The sequence below is a fragment of the Odocoileus virginianus genome, chromosome 9, assembly GCF_023699985.2.
Source record: "Odocoileus virginianus isolate 20LAN1187 ecotype Illinois chromosome 9, Ovbor_1.2, whole genome shotgun sequence".
Lineage (NCBI taxonomy): Eukaryota > Metazoa > Chordata > Mammalia > Artiodactyla > Cervidae > Odocoileus > Odocoileus virginianus.
The window spans coordinates 22,680,232-22,701,065 of NC_069682.1; the positions used below are offsets into that span (position 1 = coordinate 22,680,232).

General features: G+C 41.5%; 1 protein-coding gene across 14 annotated transcripts in view; it reads left to right on the top strand.

Annotated features, from left to right (window-relative positions):
• KIAA1217 (KIAA1217 ortholog) overlaps positions 1–20,834 on the top strand; it is a 521,587-nt gene that overhangs the window by 183,624 nt on the left and 317,129 nt on the right. For all 14 annotated transcript variants that reach the window (XM_070472065.1, XM_020882320.2, XM_020882318.2 and 11 more), the window contains exon 2: positions 3,230–3,513. In XM_070472065.1, coding sequence (XP_070328166.1) covers positions 3,400–3,513 — 114 coding nt within the window. In that variant the 5' untranslated portion in view covers positions 3,230–3,399. The remainder of the gene's footprint in view (positions 1–3,229; positions 3,514–20,834) is intronic.

Sequence of the window (20,834 nt, forward strand, 5' to 3'; positions counted from 1 at the left end):
TATCCCAACCTGAGGTGCAACATTTTCCACACCTGTCTTTATTCAATAGCTCCTGTTACCTCTGTGTCTTTAGAGAAGAGACCACAGACAAGGTAGCCATCACCAGAGGCATGGGTTGCCATTTCCTCCTCCCGGGGATCTTCCCCACCCAGAGATCGAACCTGCGTCTCCTGCAGTGGCTGGCAGATTCTAGACCATTGAGCCACCTGGGAAGCCCCTATATGATGAAAAGGTAGAGTAAATAAGTGGAATTAATTTCCCCAAATCTGTTTTTTTTTTTTTTTTCCCAACTCACTCAGACGTATTTATTGGATCCTTACTAATGATTTTTTGGGGCTTTCCTGATGGCTCAGTGGTAAAGAACCCTGTAAATTCAGGAGATGAGGGTTCAGTCCCCAGGTTAGGAAAATTCCCTGGAGAAGGAAATGGCAACCTACTCTAGTATTCTTGCCTGGGAAATCTCATGGACAGAGGAGCCGTGGCCGGGGGGCCGGGGCGCCGGGGGTGGTGTGGAGGGGGAGTGGCACGGCATGCTACAGTCCATGGCAGTCACAAAAGAGTTGGACATGACTTAGCGACCAAACAACAACTAATGATTAGCGTGGGCTGGGTGCTAAGGGAAATTCAAAAGAAAACACATGCATGAAAACTCATAATAGTGACAATCAACTTCTCACAGTTTTTTTATTGGTCCTCAGTATTGGTAACACAGGTAGTATTATTGAGCTCTCCATTTTGTAGGTAGGGAATCAAGACAGAGATCTGACAGTAGTTGGTTTGACTGAAACCATATGTATAGTAAAGAGTGGAGGAGGGCTAGAACTCAGGGGTTTTAATTCCTACCATCATCCCTTCCCTGCCTGAAAAAGACTTCACTCAGTAATTGTGTGTAACTTGAGGGACTCCCATGCTGAAGGCGATTTTCAGTGGACGATTTCTCCTGTCATCTTTGGAAGAAAAGGAAACAGTTTCCACCCATTCTTCCAGATGTCAGTTCCATGATTTCAAGAGTGATTTGGGCTTCTCTTATTTCATGCTGGGTCTGAGAGACTTCTTATTTTATTTATTTAAAAAATTTTTACTGGAGGATAATTCTTTACAGTGTTGTGTTTCTGCTTTGCAACCAAGTGAGTTAGCAATATGTATACATATATCCCCTCTCTTGGACCTCCTTTCTACCCCCCCACCCCATCCCACCCCTCTAGGTCATCAGATCATCAGACTGGGCTCTCTGGGCTATACAGTAGCTTCCCACTAGCTATCTGTTTTACACATGGTAATATATATATGTCAGTGCTAACCTCCCAGTTCGTCCCACCCTCTCCTTCCCCTGCACCATGCCCACATGTTCGTTCTCTATGTCTGCCTCCCAGAGCCTTTTTCTTTATTTTTCTCAGTATCTTTTAAACCAATAGTTCTATCTTCTCCCCCTTCTAAAGGTACTGTTGAAGTTAATGAATAGTAGAATGAACTAATTGGGCTGTTTTTTCCTTCTCTTTCCTCATCAGTGTCTGATGGTCTGATGGAGATGCTATAATTAGCCATGTAATGAGAAGTGAAGGATAAACAAGAAGAATTACTCCCAGAACACTCACCTAGGGGTGAAAAACTGGAGCAGGGAAATGAGCCCATGTTTACAATATTTTCTGTGTCTGACCAACAGGTGTTGCACCTACAGTTCTAGGTGTAGGTATTTCTAGGTAAAGAAGCGGAGAAGGCAATTGGCAACCCACGCCAGTACCCTTGCCTGGAAAGTCCCATGGACGGAGGAGCCTCATAGGCTGCAGTCCATGGGGTTGCTACGAGTCGGACACGACTGAGCAACTTCACTTTCATTTTTCACTTTCATGCATTGGAGAAGGAAATGGCAACCCACTCCAGTGTTCTTGCCTGGAGAATCCCAGGGACGGCGGATCCTGGTGGGCTGCCATCTATGGGGTCATGCAGAGTCGGACACGACTGAAGCAACTTAGCAGCAGCAGCAGGTAAAGAAGAGAAAAACCGTGTTGATGGCACTGCCTTTGGAGGAGTTGGTTTATGTATGAACTCTGAACACTTGTTGGTTTATGTCACTGGCATCAAGTTTTAGTTCTTGAGACTTCATTGGTGGTCCAGTGGTTAGGATTTCACCTTCCAGTGCAGAGGGTACAGGTTCTATCTCTGATCGGTAAGCGAAGATCCCCACATGCCTCATGGCCCAAAATCCAGAACATAAACAGCAGAAGCAATACTATAACAAATTCAATAAAGACTTAAAAAAAAATTAGTTCTCTGAGACTCTGCTCTAGAACTCTTAAATATTGGATGTATTTTCTGTACTTAACTTTTGAAGATAAATAATTAGCAACTACCCTCTTAAATTGGAAATTTATTTTTAAAAATAATTGAGTTTATTTATAATAATAAACGTTTTAAAAATAAAAAACTAGAGACTTCCCTGTAAGTACAGTGGTTAAGATTCCATGCTTCAATTGCAGGGGTTGTAGGTTTGATTCCTGGTCAGGGAACTAAGATTTAAATTTGCATATCTAATACCAGTTCAGCCATGCTTAATTTATTAATGAAAACAGTGAGGCTGAGAGAGGTCTCATCGTTTGTCCTTAATCTTGGCTTGAAGGCAGGATCCCTGCCTTCAGATTATAAAATTGTAAGAAGTTCTGTTACTAGGATGAAACTATGTTTAAAAATAAAGAAATAATCATAGTCACTGAAGTTAACTTTTCCATAACTACAGATGAGAGTGAAGGGTAACCCAGGTTGTGTTACGTTGTTAGTCACTCAGTCCTGTCCGACTCTTTGCGGCTCCATGAACCGTAGCCCGCCAGGCTCCTCTGTCCATGGGCTTTCCCAAGCGAGAATACTGGAGAGGGTTGCCATTCCTTTCTCCAGGAGATCTTGCCTACAAACTGGTCTGACCAGGTGTTTTGGTTTTGAATACCCTCAGGGAAAGAGAAATTGTAGAATTTTTTTTTTCATTTTTGCTGCAATATCTTTATTTCTAAAGTGCAGTTTTTCATATTTCTTTTAGTTGTTGATTTACCCTCTTTCCTGCTGCTGTGTAGGTACACACATGCGCGTGCACATGTGCACACACACGTACACACACACACACAAATCTGCTAAGTTACACTCATACATTAACAGCTGCCACAAACGCACTTGGTGTCCTGTAAATGAGACTTCTAGTGTGAAATCTTTAGTTGTGAGCTGTATCTTTTCTGTTTCTCAGAACAAGGAAAGAGCAACCTGCAGGTGACATCCTTAGAAGATGCAGAATGTCGCAGAACCAAGGAGCGTCTTTCTAATGGGAACAGCCGTGTTTCAGCTTCCAGATCTTCCCGCAACATCCCAAGGAGACACACTCTAGGTGGGCCTCGAAGTTCCAAAGAAATCCTGGGAATGCAAACGTCGGAGATGGACCGGAAGAGAGAAGCTTTCCTGGAACATCTGAAGCAGAAATACCCGCATCATGCCACCGCCATCATGGGCCACCAGGAGAGGCTGAGAGACCAGGTACGAATATCGTGCCATTTTCACTCGGCCGAGCTCATTCTTGTTTTTTTTTTTAATTTCGTTTTCTCCCAATTTTATTGAGATATGATTGGCCTACAACACTGTATGTTTAAAGTATACAGAATAATGATTTGATTTCTATTCATCATAAAATGATTCTCACAGAAAATTTAGTGAACATCCATCATCTCATTTAGATGCAAAATGAAAGAAATAAAAAAACAACTTTTTCTTTCCTGTGATGAGAACTCTTAAGATTTACTCTCCTCACAGCTTTCTTGTGTAACATACAGCAGTGTTATTATATTTGTCATGTTTACTTTATGTGCCTTGTACTTATTTCTAACTGGAAGTTGGTGCCTTTTGCCTGCCTTCATCTGATTCTCCTTCCCTGTGCAAAGCTCATTCTTTAATGAACATGAGGGAAAGCACAGTGACCTTCAGGTTAAAGGGAAAAAAAACAGTTGAGTGGATTGTGCCCACTGCTGGATAGTCACAGATCTGTTTGTCGGCTTGGGGAGAGGAGGCAGATTGCAGAAAAGATCTGACCTGAAGGCTCAGCCTTCTTTAGCAACAACAGTAAGAGAACAGGAAGTGAGAGAAGAGAGACCAGAGAATATGCAGTTCCCCCATAAGAACGTCCCAGGTTCAACCACAAATATATCTAAAATGCGGGCAACGCAGAAGTATATCTTACCTGAGTAAAGCATGGTATCGGCTAACGCCTACCCCCTTATCACTGAGTGCTTGGCACAGTGAAAGAATGAGTGTATGAATGAATGAATATAAATACTTTTTCGGGCTAAAACAGAGCACACAGACAGATAGACTTGTGACAAACCCCTTTACCTTAAGAAGCTGACGTTAGGGTCTTGTTTTCTGTTCTTTTTTCTTATCAGAGATGTTTTTCTTCTGCATGCTTGGCTCTCTGCTGTCAGCAGCTACCTGTTTTCTCAGGTTATCTTGACAGCCACACAGCTATCACCCGACAGTGGCTCAGGGTGTTTTTGTTTCTTGACTGTGTGCAATTACTTTTCAGGGGACAGCATGGGTTTAGGGTCACAGGAGACGGGAGCTCCTCTGTAGCCCACAGATTGGTGCCTCCATCTGAGGATGGAGACCACAGTAATGGAAGTGGAGAACATTTAGCAATACTTGTGGTCAGGGTTGAGAGCAGGCAGGTATTGATTTTGACACTCCAGGTAGAGACAAGTTCTGTGTTTTTAAGTCTGCTCTCTTGCCAGTTAGTTACGAAAGTGATGTCTAACTCAGCTTTTTATCATCTGTGGGAATGGTGATTGGCGTTGGCCTCAGTTTTTTACGCTTTAAGCTCAGTTCATTTGAGCCTTTAAATGAAACCTTCTCTTTTATGAAATCTTTATCAGAGTGCCTAAAACATGTGAAATATGCCTTATGAACTGTATGTTGACATGTTCACATCCCAAGAGGCAGTAGGCCCAGAAGAAGAGAAAGAAGAATCTAGGTTGATATGGAGAGGAGCAGATGAATTCTTCACTAAGAAGAGGATGGCTGGCTTCAAGTGTATATAGAGAATGCCTCTATATTATTTTATTTCTATTTATCATTTATGTAACCTCCCTCCCCCAGTTTTATTGAGATATAATTGACTGAAAATAAAGATATCCCTATTTTCTACTGATAGTTGGGTCACTGTCCATTTAATTAATGGAATTTGTGCCTCTCTCTGTGTCTTAATATGTGAGGCATCATACTTTATCCAGTGCTGTTCAGATTGAGGAAACTCAGGGAAGTTATGGTTATACAGTTTGCTAAGGAAAAGCTGGAATTTGAATTCAGTGAAGTCTGAATCCTTGTTTATTCCTCTGGTCTATAAGTTGCAGACCATGGCCTGTAGAGCAGGCAGTGTGGTCTCTGTATGCGGTATCAGGGATTTGGTGAGGGAGTGTGTGTGCCTGAGACCATAGGGATGGGAGCCTGGGTAAAGGAGGCTAGAAAGTTGATTATGTGATGCGTGAGGAAGGCTGATATATGTATATTTTTTCTGAGATATATAGAAATTATCCTGTCAAAAATGGTATATTTTTCATTAAAGAATTTCAGTTATTACTGTACTATTATTATTTGTGATGTCATAATTCTCTCTCCTACCATGATGATGATGGCTTTGGGGAAAGTTGTTACATGGTGATCCTAAAACTAACGAGAAGGTTGTAAAGGGCGATGGGATGGTGTCAGAAGACAGGGAGTACTGAATTTGGCCGAGTGACTTCAGTCTCCAACCTCCCGTCTCTTGCATCTCTGTCATAACGTAGTCTGGCCTCAGATGGTCAGTTGCCCCTTCGCTGGGTAATTCAGGATGAATTCTTGTGTTTTCCAAGCTGACTGTCAGTTTTCCATGCTTGGATCTGTGTATATATTTTTTCTTCTGCTGCTGAGTTGCAAAGGAATCTTAATCAACATTGTAAACATTAGAGATAAGCTTAGGTGATGATTTAGGAAGTTCCTGTGGACAGCACTTCACCTTCTGTCCTTTTCATTCTTTTTCTCCTGTCGCCCATTTCCTCTCTCCTGTCCTTTTCTTCAAGACACCCTTTGTTCCTCCCAGATCTTCTGACTGTGGATTATTCCAGGCTTCCTTTACAGGAAGATCACATGACCAGCCTTAAGGTGAAAGGCAAATATCACAAGTCTGATGGACTTTCCAGATATGGAGGTCGTAACCACCATACACTCTAGGGGTGGCTGTTTCCTTGGTTGTTTTCCAGAAAAGTGGCTTTAGTGAGAAGAGTGCCAATGGAAGAAATAAAAAATAACATGATGAAAATGCTCAGTGCTAAGGGAATTCAGGTTCTAATTCCTTGGTATCCAACCTAAGGAGAATCAGAGCACACCTTGTTTTTATTTTGTTTTAATTGGAGAATTATTGCTTTACAGTGTCATGTATGAGTTTCTGCTGTAAACAGTGTGAATCAGCTATAGGTATACGCACATCCCCTCCCTCCTAAGCCTCCCTTTAAACACCGCCCCCATCCCACTGCTCTAGGTCATCACAGAGCATCAGGCGGAGAGCGCAACACCTTATGTTTTGACATATGCATTCAAACCCTTGGAAGACTCATGGTTGAAATTTATATTTGAGTCTTTGAAAATAAGTCAGTCAAGAATTTTCTTCAGTCTAAATGACTGAAAGGCAAAAAGGTTTTCTTTACTCTCTTCTGTGATCTTCAAAAAATGGCACATGTCAATTGCAGTGCAGTGCTTATCTGCATAATGGAATCTTTATCGACTCACTCCTGGGGGCAACCAGGCTGTGAAGCTGCGTCATCTGGCAGCTAAGGGCATGGCTCTGGGGTCAGGCAGGACTGGGTCGGAATCTAGTCTAGTCTTCACTATATGCTGGCTGAAAGATTTGAAGCCAATGACTTAATCTTCCTGTTCCAGTCAAAGGAAAGATAATACCTGTATCATGGAGTATTGAGAAAGGAAATGATGGATTTTCTTCCTGTTCAGTGGCAACTCTTAGCATTACAGTATTCTTTTTAAAAATATTTTTATTTACTTTTTTAGCTATGCTGGGTCTTAGTTGCGGCACAAGGGATCTTTAATTGCAGCTTGTGAGATCTGGTTCCCTGACCAGGGATCAAACCCGGGCCTCCTGCATTGGGAGCACCGTGTCTTAGCCAGTGGACCACCAGAGAAGTCCCAGCATTACAATATTCTGATTCCTGGGGACCAAAAGAAGAGGCTCAGAGGCTCTTATTTTCAAATTAGTGTTTAAAGTCATTTCACTGTTTTACCAACACATATTTGAGTACTTGAAGTAATTTTTCCCTTTTGTCAGAACACAATTTTATTATATTTCTGAAACCTGAATGTATTTTTCCTTTATCAAGAGCTTCAAATTTGGATTTCTTTCATTTATTCATCCCATATATAATTTATTTATTTGGCACCTACCACGGAAAAGGCATTGTGAGAAATACAGATGATGAGGCTTGGCCCCTGCCTCCAAGTCAGCAAAAGAAATAAGGCATTCATGGACAGAGATTAATCCTTTCCAAATCCAGCCCAGTGTCACACCTGCTGAGCTGCTCGTAGCATCCTGTAGTTACCTGTATTGTAGCATCTAATCATACCTTCATTGTAGTTTTCTTTATGTTTCATTCTCCCATCTACAATATGCTTTTGAAGAGCCTTGTCTGAATCACCTTTGCAAAGTCAGCGTTTTAAGGGAGTGCACAACCGAAATTAGGCACGATCAATTTTTGTTAAATGAATAATACAATTGGAATGTGATAGGTACCATTTGTTTGGTAAACATAGAGAGGAATGGGGAATCCAAGGCTTAAAAGATTGATGGCAGTTTGAAATCAGAAGGGATTGAGGCTAAGAAGCTAAAGGAAGGCTAAGTAATTTCCCTCTAGTCAAGAAGCCAGCAGGTCAAGCAAGGTCCAAATTTCTCAAGTCTGTGAGCTGTCCATTTGTTATTGACCTTAGTGTTTTCTCCCTCTGCCGTAATTTTTCTAAAAATTTGATAATAACTTATGTAGCTCACAGTGGATCAGGTAATAGAGACATTGCATTGCCATTTCTTTTAAAAAATAAATTGTATTCAATTCCTGAGCAAATGACATAACCACAGAAAATAGATTCCTATACATATTTTACCTAGAAGGAAAGTTACTTTTTCAAAATAGCTCTGAGTTCAGAAAGGTCTGTACTTTAGCCATCTCTCATGGTCATGGTCACTTTGTCAGTCTACAGTTTGGAAATGGTCTTCTTTCATGTCTTTTCTAGTGAAGAAACAGATATCCAACTGGCCTCACACTTGCAGAATCCAGCTGTCCACTCCTAGTCTCAGAAACCATTCTGAAAATAGTTTTTTTGCCCTTATTTCCAATTACCCACAGAATTTCTATTTAATTAACTAGGTAAAGAATACCTGCTCTGTGGTTAAAATTAGTTTGTATATTTTTATATCTAGTGTGATCAAATCTTAGGAGAAAAGAGGAACGCAGTAGGCCCTCCCTATTTGGGGGTTTTGCATCCTTGGATTCAACCAAGATAGAAAATATTGGGAAAGAAAAATTCCAAAAAAAGAAAACTTAAATTTGCTGAGTTCTGGCAACTATTTATGTAGCATTTCCTTCGTATTTACAACTTTTTATATAGCATGTCTATTGTATTGGTATTGCAAGTGACCTAGAGATGATTTACAGTGTATGGAGGGTGTGCATGGATTATATGCTAGTACTACCCCTTTTTATAGAAGAGACTTGAGCATACTTGGATTTTGTTATCCCAGGGAGTCCTGGAACCAATCCCCCATGTCGATGAGGGACTATTATACATTTTAACCTAAAAGTCTGTTGTGTTCTTCCATTCAGAATAAAGAGTGAGCAAGCGATAAAGGTTAGTTTCCTTTTACATGAGCATTGTGGAGAGTTAAAATAAGGAGATAACATGAACAGTGAGACTGTCTGAAAATGGGGTCCTTAAGACCGGGAAGCATTTTGTCTGGCCTTGTTGCTCTCTGAGTATTCCTCAGATCTCACTGAAGACTGAAGGCAGGGGGAGAAGAGGACAACAGAGGATGAGATGGTTGGATGGCATCACCAACTCAATGGGCATGAGTTTGAGCAAACTCTGGTAGATGGTGATGGACAGGGAAGACTGGCATGCTGCAGTCCATGGCGTCGCAAAGAGTCGGACATGCCTGAGCGGCTAAACAACAGATCTCACTCGTGTCTCTAGTGTCTGCATGGAAGTGGCACTAGAGCTGTGTTCTCAGCACCCAGTGAGTCTGCGGCCACTTACCAGTGTCTGCTGTAGTCCAGGGTGTCTGGAGCCTGAGTGTAACTATGCTGCCAGCAATGGAAGTGAAGAAAAAGAAACTATCTGTCAGCCTGTTTACTCTAAACATCTCAAGTTCTGGTTCATTCTAGCCAATTTTCTCTTTTTTTTAACAACCTCTAAAGAACTTTATTCATTGATGAGGAGCTGTGCTGTGGGACCTGGAGCTACAGACTTTGGTTCAAGTGCAGTCTTATCTTTTCCTCCACTATGGAAAAGAGTAGATATACAGTAGAATATTACTCAGCCATAAAAAAGAATGAAATAATGCTGACTGCAGCAACTTGAATGGACCTTGAGGTTATCATAATGAGTGAAGTAAGTCAGGCAGAGAAAGGCAGATATCACATAATATCACTTATGTGTGGAACATAAAAAATAATGCAAACAAATCTATATACAAAACAGAGACAGACCCACAGACATAGAGAACAAACTTTTGGTTACCAAGGAAAGAGGGAAGGGATAAGTTAGGAGTATGGGATTAACATACAAAAGATACTATATGTAAAGTAGATAAGCAACAAGGATTTACTGTATAGCTCAGGGAATTCAATATCTTGTAATAACCTATAATGGAAAATAATAGAAAAAATATAAAACTGAATCACTTTGCTGTATACCTGATATTAACACAGTATTGTAAATCAACTATATATATATGTCAGTTAAAAATATCCATTCCTTTGATATCTCCTTTTCAGATGGTATATAATTGATTTTGTTAAGAATCATGGAAAATTCCATTACAGTTAAATCCGGAAGACAAGCGAAGTCTTAACTGTGCTTGAATCAGAGGAACAGGTCTTAAGAACCGAGCACTACTTCCAGGCAGCAGAGTGAAGGCATTTTTACTCCCTTCCTTCATAACTCCCTGAGAACAGTTATGGGTACTAACAATGGAAAGAGAGAGGGGAAGAAAACTCCATTTTGCAAAATAAAGGAAGCTGTTAGGATCTGTGTCATGTTTTTGTGAAGACCTATTATATACAGAATGTGGAAAGTGAAATAGTTTTTTAAAAGGAAAGTATGCCACCAGCAATTTGTATAATCTTGACCTTACCTTCAACAGAGGAAGTTTTTTGGATGAAAAGCAAAGTTCATAGGTGAGAGGAGGCAATGTTAGCAGATCAAAACACTTCCACTTGCAGGAAGCCTGTGATTTAAAAGGCTGTACTGTGTGCCTCTCAGATGTTGATGCCACAGACTGAAGAGTGAGGGTAACACAATTTTAGGGCAGAGCAAGCAACATATTATTGTGGGGAAAGCGTTTGATGTCACAGATCACAGACAAGGGTGCCTCTGTTGGCTTCTCCCCTCTGCATGCTAGCTTTCAGTAGCTGGCCGGCGTCATTCAAATGGGAGTTATAATGAGAAAGGAGCCAATAGGAGACATATACCTTACAACTCATATATTAATCAGGATAGTCTTGATTATGCTGCATAACAAGAAAACCCTGTAAGTTTTTTTGTAACGTGACACAAAAACATTTTATTTCTCATGCATACAAAGTCTGTTGTTTGCGATGACTTTGTGATTTAGGCCACATCCATAGTGTGGTGATGCTGTCATAACATGTGGATTCCAAGTCATCATGACAGGAAAAGATAGAGCTAATGGTTCCTCACAGCTCTTACATATGTTGGCCCTGAAGTGGCATCTGTCATTTCCCTTCACTGTAGCATCTTGAATCGGGCACCTACAGGGATGTTTGGTTTATCCAGATTTTGGCTGTGAAGTCTAGTTTAAGAGAGAAATCCCTCCCATTATCCTTATATCAGCTTTCCCAAATGTAATGAGTGGTTTTTATCAACTTTGTTGTATTGATACATAACACTTGATACCTATCTGTACAATCCATCAATTACATTTATGTGTAATTTAAATATATTAACATATATTTATATCTACATGCAACGGCATCTTTTTTTTTTTAAATATACATGATGTACTATATATATATGTGAAAGTGAAAGTCGCTCAGTCCAACTCTTGCGACCCCATGGACTACACAGTCCATGGAATTCTCCAGTCCAGAATACTGGAGTGTGGGTATCCTTTCCCTTCTCCAGGTGATCTTCCCAGCCCAGGGATTGAACCCAGGTCTCCCACATTACAGACGGACTCTTTACCAGCTGAGCCACAAGGGAAGCCCATAAATATGTATTTTTGGTCACACCATATGGCTTGTGAGATCTTAGTTCCTTGACTAGGGATTGAACCTATGCCCTCTGCACTGAAAGCATGAGGAGCCCTAACCTCTCTGCCAGGGAAGTCCCGATGTACAATAATATGTTTTACAGGTGTAAAAGGTAGTGATTCACAATTTTTAAAGGTTATTATATATATGCCATTTTTAGTTATTATAACATATTGGCCATATTCCCTGGGTTGTACTCCTTGTAGCTCATTTTAACCATAATGGTTTGTACTTCCTAATCCCCATGCAATGACATCTTTTGACTTATGTTTGATTAAGTGTCATAGAACTTCTGTCACACTGGATCATGCCTCATGCCGTGGATTTCAGGGGATCAGTTGGGTCCTTCGAGAATACAAGTAGTCCCTCTGTCATGTGTGGAAAACCCCAAATTTATCAAATTTTTGTCTGTCATCTTAATGTCTGTCACCCTAATCAACCTAGATATGTGAAAGTGTTTGAAATTCACAAACATGCATTGATATTCATGGATCAGTGTATCAGCAAGGCCTGGAAGGTAGGCTAATTGGAACTAAAGAGGCACTAAGACCATACACCATTCAGTTAATGGAGGCCTTGGGTCACAGTGAAGATCTGGTAAAAGGTTCATGTTGTGGAGGGATAGATTTTATACAGTTTTGCTTTGTTGTTCAGTCACTAAATTGTGTCTGACGCTTTGCGACCCTGTGTGCTGCAGCATGCTAGGCTTCTCTGTCCTCCACTACCTTATTTATGTTTTGTAAATAAATCAATACAAAAATGAAAAGCTTATAAGTTATAGTAAAGGAAATAGATCCCCAGCTAAGAATTTCCTCTTTAGCACTATTAATTTATTCTAATCCAAAGTGGAAAATGATGGTGGAATAGCCATGTTTAGCAGCAGAAACATATTTAGCTGTTTGAACTAATGACTGACTCAGAGTTTACAGGCCAATTTCTTACCTAAACCTTAAGGAAAAAGGAAACAACATCTTGGCAGTTAAGAAATGGAATACATGTACTAACACATATATATGGACTTTAGAAAGATGGTAACGATAACCCTATATGCAAAACAGAAAAAGAGACTCAGATGTATAGAACAGACTTGTGGACTCTGGGAGAAGGCGAGGGTGGGATGTTTCAAGAGAACAGCATCGAAACATGTATATTATCTAGGGTGAAACAGATCACCAGCCCAGGTTGGGTGCACGAGACAAGTGCTCGGGCCTGGTGCACTGGGAAGACCCAGAGGGATCGAGTGGAGAGGGAGGTGGGAGGGGGGACTGGGATGGGGAATACATGTAAATCCATGGCTAATTCATTTCAATGTATGACAAAAACTACTGTAATGATGTAAAGTAATTAGCCTCCAACTAATAAAAATAAATGGAAAGAAAATAAAAAAAAAAAAAGAAAGAAATGGAATACATGGACTTTCCTGGTGGTCCAGAAGGGTGGGACTTCACCTTCCAGTGCAGGAGGTTAGATCCACCGCAGGATTAGATCCCTGGTCAGGCAGCCAAGATCCCATATGCCTCACGGCCAAAAAACCGAAACATAAAACAGAAACAATATTGTAGCATTCAATAAAGACATTTTAAAAAAAGAAATCTAATTATGCATAACAAACAATAAAACCAAGTCACAGTAGGAAGAGGCAAGAAATAGAAACATCTCCATAGGCTGCCATGAAGGTGGAGAATCTTAGTTAAATGTTCAGCTTTTCTTTTTTTTTTAGCACTGTCTTCTCAGCTATTATTTACAGTGGTGGAGAAGTGGAGAAAACTATAAGGACTGCATATTATTGGCAGCCACTAAAATTGTGACACTTGCTATTTACACATATTAGTATATTCCACCCTCCCCAGAACTCTGTGGGGTAGGCACTATTTATTATGAACTTTACTTAACAGAATGACACAGAGCCTTTAGATCTCGTCCAGAGTGACACAGCAAGTGAGTAGTAGCACCAGGACTTAATCTCGTTACCTGGGTGTGGAGCCCTTGCTCTTGACCTCCAGATTATCTCATCTTTCTGATGGGTGATGGAATCCAAAGATACTCTAAAGCACCAAAGAAATAAGGAAGGACTGAGGCTTCCCTGGTGGTCCAGTGGTTAAGAATGCTTCTTTCAATGCAGGGGACACAGGTTCGATCCCCGGTCAGTGAGCTAAGATTGCACATGTCTCCGTGCAACTAAACCCACTTACCACAACAAGAGAGAAGTGTGTGAGCCATAATGCAGAGCCCATGTGCTGCAACTAAGACCTGATACAGCCAAATAAATAAATAAATGTTAAAATAAGGAAGGACTAGAATGGGGGGACCAGTTTGCCCAGCATCAATAGGTAAGAAATGTAATGGTCATCCCATATTGGGTGAGTCCCAGGTGGCAGAGTGGTTAAGAACCCACTTGCCAATGTAGGAGATTCAGGTTTGATCCCTGGGTTGGAAAGACCCCCTGGAGGAGGAAATGGCAACTCACTCCAGTGTTCTGAAAATCCTGTGGGCAGTGGAGCCTGGCGGGCTATAGTCCATGGAGTCACAAAAGAGTCAGACATGACTGAGCATGCACACACACCTTATTGGCTGAAATGCCAGCCCCCTGTTTAGATCAACCTTTAATAATTTGGGGAAGAAAGGAAATTTAGGGGGAAGAAAAGTAGTGTATATCTGAGAAAGATAAAAATTGAGAAAATGTTATTTTTGCTGGAGCAACCCTGCTGATTGACAGGAGCATGTGTCATAACAAAATTACACGTTGTATTTAGAGGAAATATTATTTGTATGTCAGTGTATATGTGAGTGTGGGTTTAATAACCTATCAGAGGCCTGTGAATAAAGAATATGATAGGATTGAAACATCAGTATAAAAAAAATTTCTCATTCTCAGAAATTTCAAATAATACTGGATATATCAAAGGGAAACAATAGTCATCTAAATTTGGGGATGATGGAAAACAACAGTTAAAAAAACAATAGAAAGAGCAGTCTAATACTTAACAGATGATGCTTCTCCAGGGAACAGATGAAGGGACTGGCCTAGAAATATTTCCTAGAAGATGGATAATTTGCATTGTGGCTTAGAGGGTGGGGTGGGTGGGTGGCATTTCAGCAGATTTGGGATACTACATCATAGGACACATTGTGGGGTCTCAGTGAAGAAAGACTAGATTCGAGGGGCTGCAGTCTTTGCTTGCAAACTTGACATTGATCATATAGGATACAGAAGAAGAGGAGGATCCTGAATGGAGATCATTCACAGCTCACGGCTTTAGATCCATATTTAATTGGGTGCCACCAACCCCTGCATTAGCTTTCATTTTAATTAGTGTTGTGCGGAAGAGCAGGAGAACACGTTTTGAGAACAGTGCTATATTAAGAATGGCTCTGCCAAAAAAAAAAAAGGAATCAAAATTAGATTCTACTGGAAAATCTGTTGACGGGTACCTGGGAGTAGGTGAGGGAAGTCGAAAAGCAAAGCAGAACTGTGTAGTGGCAGGAGACGCCTGGAAGGTGGCATTCAGTCAAACCGAGAGAAAACTGCCATTACAATTAGACAGAGATTTTGGCATTGAGGAATCCGCAAAAGTCTGGCAGGACTTCCCTGCTGGTTCCGTGGCTAGCACTGTGCTCCCAGTGCAGGGGGCACAGGTTCAGTCCTTGGTTGGGGAAGTTCAGCATAGCCAAAACAATAAATAATAGATAAAGTCTTTATTAGTTCTAAAAACCAAGCAGAAAACCCCAAAAGAGACTGGTGTGATTTAGTCCAGCACATCGATGCAAACTTAAATTGCAATCGTCTGAATTGTCCCGAATCTCCTCAGTCATCAAGCTTAATTCTTCATCATTACTCACCCTTCCCCTGCAGTGTTTTCTTGGATTAATTCAGTCAGATGGTTACTTATCATGGTCCCGCACTGTGAGTTCGGCATCATATAAAAAACACAAAATAATATATCAAAAAATACAAAACACAATACCTGCCCTGCCTAGCATATGTCATGTTAGTGGACAGAGTACCAATGTTTGGGCCCAATATGAGCGAATTAACATACACTAGGACACCCAGCTGTGTGACAGGAGGCAAGTCAGTCCATTTCCCTGAGGCTTTTTCTTAACCATAGAATTGAGACAGATAATGGTGTTGGGGTGCTGATAGATGAGATAATATATCACTACTGTAGCAGTTTAATGCATTGTTACCAAGGAGAGAATTCTGGTGGGAAAGTCAAGGCCAGTACCATTATGGCGGCGCAAACTGTACATTCTCAATAGCAGTGATCAAGACCAGTGTTTTGTAAAGGTATGCTCTATAGAGTCCTAGATCCCCAGGCTGTGAATAGCTATTTGGGGAGAAAGTTACTAATTTGGGGACATTCTTAGTTAACCAAAGTTAATTTCTACATTGCAGAACTGGTCAGATCTTTTAATATGCTGAACGGCTTTGTGAATCTCAGGTTGGATATTTGGGAGTAGGTGGGTGAGGAATGAAACGGGCAGTATTTCCAAACCCTATTTGCTGAAGAATTATTGTTTGGTGGGGGGACTTTTGTCTTGTGAGACACATTCAGAAATGGTGGAATGTCATGCAGAGCATTGGGAGATTTCGGAGAGGGAAGATTTTTTTACAGGAGACCAGAAGTTAAGTGGGGTCTCTTGGAATGATTCAGGGCTCCTAGAGACAGTAAACTTGTCCTAATTATCTGTTTCCTCAATGCCCAGAGCACAGTAGGTATTCAACAAACATCTATGGCAAGGATATTGACAGATTATGACTGGAATGATTTGATGATGGCATGGAGGCATTCTGATGGAGGAGGGTGGCCAGGAGAGGCAGTGATGCAATAGGAATGGAGGTGGCTCCCTGGTGAGTCACTGGATAAGCCAGTCTGAGTGAGATGGGGGTGCCATTTGGAGAAGGGGGAGGGCAGCGGGGTTAAGCAAAGGGGAGTCAGACTGTGCTGGACCTTGAACATCCGGCAGAAAGCTCGGAATGGCAGACACAGGGCACTTTCCTTTCATTCTGCGACTGGAATGAAAAGCAAAGTTCAAAGGTTAGTTTTTTAGTGCTACCTAGGAGGGACCGTGTGAAAAACTTGGGTGCTTGCCTGGAAGTGGTTGCCATGTCCAGGCGGCAGTGATAAGGTCCAGAGTCGTGGAGCAGGCATGGAGCTCAGCCAGAATGGAAGGATGACGACACATCAGATACGCGAATGAAGAAATGAGAATGACTCGGTGACTCATGAGAGAAGGATGAAGGTATGAAGAACTGCAGGTGGTGTCGTAGAGAAGACAGGAATACCCAGTGCCCACCCCACCCCACCCCCTGCCCCCCGGAGACCGAGATTCTGGTTTCCACCGTGCTCCCTGCTGTGCCAGTTCACGGAGCACGTCACTAAGCCCCTGTGTCATCCCTCCATATTGTGCGACCCCCTGAAGAACTAGAGAAGCACCGCGGAAGGTTATGGCCGAGGTCACGAGAGGAGGGGGTGGGGCAGGGAGGGGGAAGGACAGTGTTAGCTCTTGAGAGCTGCTGTTGGAGATGGACTATGGGGAGAAAGATCTGGTCTGAAGCTCAGTGGATTTTTTGACAAAATTCTGTAGTGTCTTTCGTTTGAAAGGCTCTCATATTTGCCCTCTCGGGGCCCCACTTTGCACCAGCCTCATTTTGCATCCTCATCTCAGCATCTGTGTCGTATCAGGCCTTCTCTTTCCTTCCTTTGCCTTAATCCAAGGTTTTCAGACCCTGCGCAGGTAGGAAAGTGAACTGGGAAGCCTGAAGAATGTTGTGGGCTCTCACATGGAGCTTTGAACCGAGGCATCGATTTCAACAGACTGGAGGGGGATGCAACTTACTGCTGCAGTTAAGTGGGAGGCTTTGTTCCGTGTCTTGTTTGCACCTGAGATGTATTTTGGGATTAATGAATGTGCAGGGACTTTAATTCATGAGTATTTACTGAGATCGCAACTGGGGCAGTCAGCAGTTCTCCAATCACGCTGAGATGCTAAGGGGAAAGCAAGTGGTTGGTGTAGTACTTTAGACAGCTGATTTATGTGAGAAAGGAATGAGCTGTATGCACTGTAATCACTACTGACGGATTCCATATTTTGGGTTCGCCTGCCTCCCTCTATTGCTTCTTTCCCCTTCCTTTGTTCCTTCTTTCCTTTTAGTTTTTTTTTTTAAAGAATTCTTTTTTTTTCTTTCAATAGTTATTAATTTTTTCTTTGAATATTTATTTATTTATTTGGCTGTGCTGCATCTTGGTTGTGGCACAAGGGCTCTTCAGTCTTTGTTGCAGCGTGTGGCATGTTTATTTGTAGCATTCGAGATCTTTCGGTTGTAGCATTCAAACTCTTAGTTGCAGCATGCAGGAGGATCAAGTTCTCTAATCAGGGATGGAACCCGGGCCACCTGCATTGGGAGCGAAGAGTCTTAGCTACTGAGTCACCAGGGAAGTCCCCCTTTTAGTTTGTAAACATTTTGGTTAGACCGGAATATTCTGCTGTACAAAAGCGGGCGTGCGAGCTCAGTTGCTCAGTCACGTCTGACTCTTTGCAACCCATGTACTGTAGCCGTCCAGGCTCCACTGTCCGTGAGATTTCCCAGGCCAGAATACCAGAGTGGGTTGCCATTTTCTCCCCCGGGGAATCTTTGTGAGCCAGGGATCAAACCTGTGTCTCTAGCATTTCCTGAATTAACAGAAGTGCTGAGTATTAAACATGTGAGAACCGTTGCTCTTCCAAGTCTGCTGTGTACGTATCCCATCTCCCTTATACTTTCTCCAGCTACTCCATACATGTTTTACTTCTAGTTATGTACTAGGAAGTTTAGTGCCCATGGAAGCTTCTAGAGAGCAAGTGTCATTTTTGCTCTCTTTCTTGGGTATGCCTGTTTTATTCATTATTTCAAAGAATCACTTTCTATTTATTTTTCTTTTACATATTATTGTTTGCTATCTTGTTGCAGACTTTATAATTAATGGTCTTTTCCTCGGGTTTTTGTTTTGTTGTTGTTACCTTTGTTGTCTTTATAGTTTCTTAGAATGTATATACTGAATTTACTTATTTTTTATTATTTGTTTTGGCCACGCCATATGGCTTGCAGGATCTTAGTTCCCCGACCGGGGATTGAACCCAGGCCACAGCAGTGAAAGGGCTGCATCCTAACCACTGGACTGCCACGGAGTTCCCTGAGATTACTTGGTTTTAGTATTTCTTGTTTAATAATGAAGGCATTTCAGTTCAGTTCAGTTCAGTCGCTCAGTTGTGTCTGACTCTTTTCGACCCCATGAACCACAGCACACCAGGCCTCCCTGTCCATCACCAACTCCCGGAGTCCACCCAAACCCATGTCCATTGAGTCGGTGATGCCATCCAGCCATCTCATCCTCTGTCGACCCCTTCTCCTCCTGCCCCCAATCTTTCCCAGCATCAGGGTCTTTTCCAATGAGTCAGCTCTTCGCATCAGGTGGCCAAGTATTGAAGTTTCAGCTTCAACATCAGTCCTTCCAAGGAACACCCAGGACTGATCTTCTTTAGGATGCACTGGTTGGATCTCCTTGCAGTCCAAAGGACTCTCAAGAGTCTTCACCAACACCACAGTTCAAAAGCATCAATTCTTCGGTGCTCAGCTTTCTTTATAGTCCAACTCTCACATCCACACATGACCACTGGAAAAACCATAGCCTTGACTAGACGGACCTTTGTTGACAAAGTGATATCTCTGCTTTTTAATATGCTGTCTAGGTTGGTCATAACTTTCCTTCCAAGGAGTAAGCGTCTTTTAATTTCACAGCTGCAGTCACCATCTGCAGTGATTTTGGAGCCCAGAAAAATAGTCAGCCACTGTTTCCACTATTTCCCCATCTATTTGCCATGAAGTGATGGGACTGGATGCCATGATCTTTGTTTTCTGAATGTTGAGCCTTAAGCCAACTTTTTCACGCTCCTCTTTCACTTTCATCAAGAGGCTCTTTAGTTCTTCACTTTTTGCCATAAGGGTGGTGTCATCTGCATATCTGAGGTTATTGATATTTCTCCTGGCAATCTTGATTCCAGCTTGTGCTTCCTCCAGCCCAGCGTTTCTCATGACATACTCTGCGTATAAGTTAAATAAGCTGGGTGACAATATACAGCCTTGACGTACTCCTTTTCCTACTTGGAACCAGTCTGTTGTTCCATGTCCAGTTCTAACTGTTGCTTCCTGACCTGCATACAGGTTTCTCAAGAGACAGGTCAGAAGGTCTGGTATTCCCATCTCTTTCAGAATTTTCCACAGGTTATTGTGATCCACAAAGTCAAAGGCTTTGGCATAGTCAATAAAGCAGAAATAGATGTTTTTCAGGGGCTCTCTTGCTTTTTTGATGATCCAGCGGATGTTGGCAATTTGATCTCTGGTTCTTCTGCCTTTTCTAAATCCAGCTTGAACATCTGGAAGTTCACAGCTCACATATTGCTGAAGCCTGGCTTGGAGAATTTTGAGCATTATTTTACTAGCGTGTGAGATGAGTGCAATTGTGCAGTAGTTTGAGCATTCTTTGGCATTGCCTTTCTTTCGGATTGGAATGAAAACTGACCTTTTCCAGTCCTGTGGCCACTGCTGAGTTTTCCAAATTTGCTGGCATATTGAGTGCAGCACTTTCACAGCATCATCTTTCAGGATTTGAAATAGCTCAACTGGAATTCCATCATCTCCACTAGCTTTGTTAGTAGTGATGCTTCCTAAGGCCCACTTGACTTCACATTCCAGGATGTCTGGCTCTAGGTGAGTGATCACACCATCGTGATTATCTGGGTCGTGAAGATCTTTTTTGTACAGTTCTTCTGTATATTCTTGCCACCTCTTCTTAAGGGCAAATATATCCTGACACCAGCTTGGGCTGTGCCCTGCAGTTTTGTAGGAAATATTTTGTTTCATTGCTTTAAAGAAAAGTAAAAATTACAGTTTTTGATTTTTCTCTTTTTTAAGGATTACCCAGGAATATTGCTTTTCTAAGTAGCTGAGATAATCATTATTTATTTATAATTTTATTGACTGTGATCAGAGAATACAATCTGTAAGATTCCTACTTTTAAATTTGTTTATGGACTTGTTAAAAGTTTTTTTTTTTTTTTAATAGTCAAATATGCAGTCAGTGTAAAGTGTGCCATAAATATTCATGGGAGATTATCTACTTTATTTTATATACCCGTGCATGCACATATATATGTCAGGTTTATTATTTTTATCACTCCGTGCTTCTCAGTCCTTATTTTGTTATTCTACTGCTGTTCAGTTTTAAACAAAGTATAATAAAGTTG